The 2,140-nt window shown below is 47.4% G+C and overlaps 1 protein-coding gene across 1 annotated transcript; it reads right to left on the reverse strand.

Moving 5' to 3' along the window:
- N7539_008732 (uncharacterized protein) lies at positions 1 to 1,887 on the reverse strand (the record flags this gene model as incomplete). Its single annotated transcript, XM_056938327.1, has 5 exons — positions 1 to 303; positions 366 to 437; positions 531 to 669; positions 1,564 to 1,691; positions 1,744 to 1,887. The coding sequence occupies 5 exons, from the start codon at positions 1,885 to 1,887 to the stop codon at positions 1 to 3; spliced, it is 786 nt and encodes a 261-aa protein (XP_056786709.1).
- Between the last annotated feature and the right edge of the window lie 253 nt (positions 1,888 to 2,140).

The following is a 2,140-nucleotide window of genomic DNA, read 5'->3' on the forward strand; positions in this document are numbered from 1 at the left end:
CTAAGCGTCTTTCGTGTGTGTCCGAGCGGTGTCAAAAGGCTTTCGCTCTTGAGATGAACATCCACAATAAGGGTATATGGTTGTGATAAAAAATCTCCCTTCCACACAGACATAGCGGTTAGCATCCTCATTGGCTGAATCATCGACCATTGGCTTCTTCTCCGGCTTCCCGCCACGGGTATGTGGCTTAAGCTTTCGGGATTTCCCAATGTTGTCTTTTTCATCGGTAGCCTTCTTAGCACGAGCAGTCATTTTGGTTCTCTCGCCAGCTTCAGCCTCACTGGACTGGGAATATTCGTCCGCCTTGTGCCAGGTTTTAGCCCCGGAAGTATGAAGCAAAAATAGGTTCGCAGAAAGTGATCTACGTCTTTCTTAGCACCCGCGTTCTTCTTAGGAAGACGGAAGCCTCGCTTGCCTGGCCGATTGCACTCAACATCCTACATGCGTATGTCAGCGAAGTGGTAAAATTGAAGATCACAGAGGCATAAAGCTGCTTTCTTCGTAAAGTCAGGGGAAGAAAGTACACGTACGCCCTTCCAGTCCTCATCTGGAATGTGGCGTTCTGTGAGGGCTCTGCGGACAGCCGCTTGTTGGGTCGTGGACAAACCCTTCCAGCCATCGATACGGTCAAAATCTTCATCACCTTTCAATTCTCTTTCCGAATAAGTTCTTGTTCATATTAGTGAGAACAAGGGGAATGGTGCAGCCCCTATGGATTGTCAGATCCACGATAGGCGCAAGATGCACTTAGAAGGCTTACCAGTGCCGCCACCGCCAGCTTTTGAATTTTTCGACCTAGGTGCCGACACGTATTTCGCCTTCTGTAATCTCAATATTCTGGTCTCGGCACTCCTTGTTGTGACAACTAGCGAGTTTGTTTGGTGAAACCTCTGCGAGAAGAACCAAAAGTGTTAGTACAGGCAAGCGAGTCCCAATGGAACTATTTAGTCAACAGGAGTCACGCTGCCACAGAATAGTGCTTCGTAGTCCTTTCATATTGCATAAAGGGGACACAAGGTACCAAAAACCACTCGGGGTATGGTAGCGCGATTCAGCGTTGCGCGTCCTCGCGCGTGTCGGTGCATCAACCTCGCATCGCGGCATTGAGCATCAACATTATATCGTGCCATTTTGGTCTGATGCTGACACGAACCTATCAAGTTTTTGAAATCAAATCATGAGCAGGACCTACCAATGCAATAAGGCATGATGACGGTGAAGCCCTCACTAAGGCAGGTACTTCCTTGTGAGACGGATGACGGAAGTGCCGCGAAGAGATCCAGGGAACCGTGTAATATTATCTCAGAATGGACCTTCAAACAGTCAGTCAAACTCAATGGAAGACCTGATGGACGATAGAGTAATGAGAGAAGGTTGGATATAGAAAAGAGAAAAACGTGTCAATGTAAAGATAAACTCGGAATGGAAAGGATAGCAAGTAGAGCGAGCGAAAGGACAACAGTTTCATGCATAGAAGTCTTTAAATATGATTTTATCAATCCTTGCCATTTCTGTATCGGATGACTCTAAAAATATAAGATATTGGTCAAATTTATAGCATACAGGCCGCAACCATTCACGGCCCCCAGGAGGCGCCGTTCGAACCAGACACCGTATGCGCCAATGCCGTAGACGAGCAGAATCACGAGATTAATAACAATGCCAATGGCGATCAAAAAAAGCCCCCATTTCTAATCAATATCGTTAGTCAAATGTTCTCGTAGCTTCGGGAACTATACGAACCTGCAGACGGCATAATCGGGCGTAACTATTGGTGTGAGAGAAAAGCTGTTCCCAAGTGTTTTCGGTGCAGAACCAGTCCCATATGTCTTCCCCGCTACTCGTTGCTTTGTTATTTAGATCAATGGACGTCGCAATGATCCACATCATGAAGTGGAAGGCAAGGAAACCGATCGAGAAAATGGTATCGTGGATGGTGATTTTCCCAGCCTAACGGTGTGCACCTTTCCAATAGCCCCAGGACATCGTCAAGCAGGTAGACAAGGAGAAAGAAGGCAGCTCAATAAGTGGAAATTGTGCCCAGGGGCCGGTGTCTTTCGCTCGGGCCAACAACGCGTTACGTGATGCAAGAGACACGGTCACTTGACTAAAATTGTGGCAAGCAGGGCCGTCCGGAATT

Source organism: Penicillium diatomitis (assembly GCF_028827545.1).
Source record: "Penicillium diatomitis strain IBT 30728 chromosome Unknown utg000013l_segment0_segment0, whole genome shotgun sequence".
NCBI lineage: Eukaryota > Fungi > Ascomycota > Eurotiomycetes > Eurotiales > Aspergillaceae > Penicillium > Penicillium diatomitis.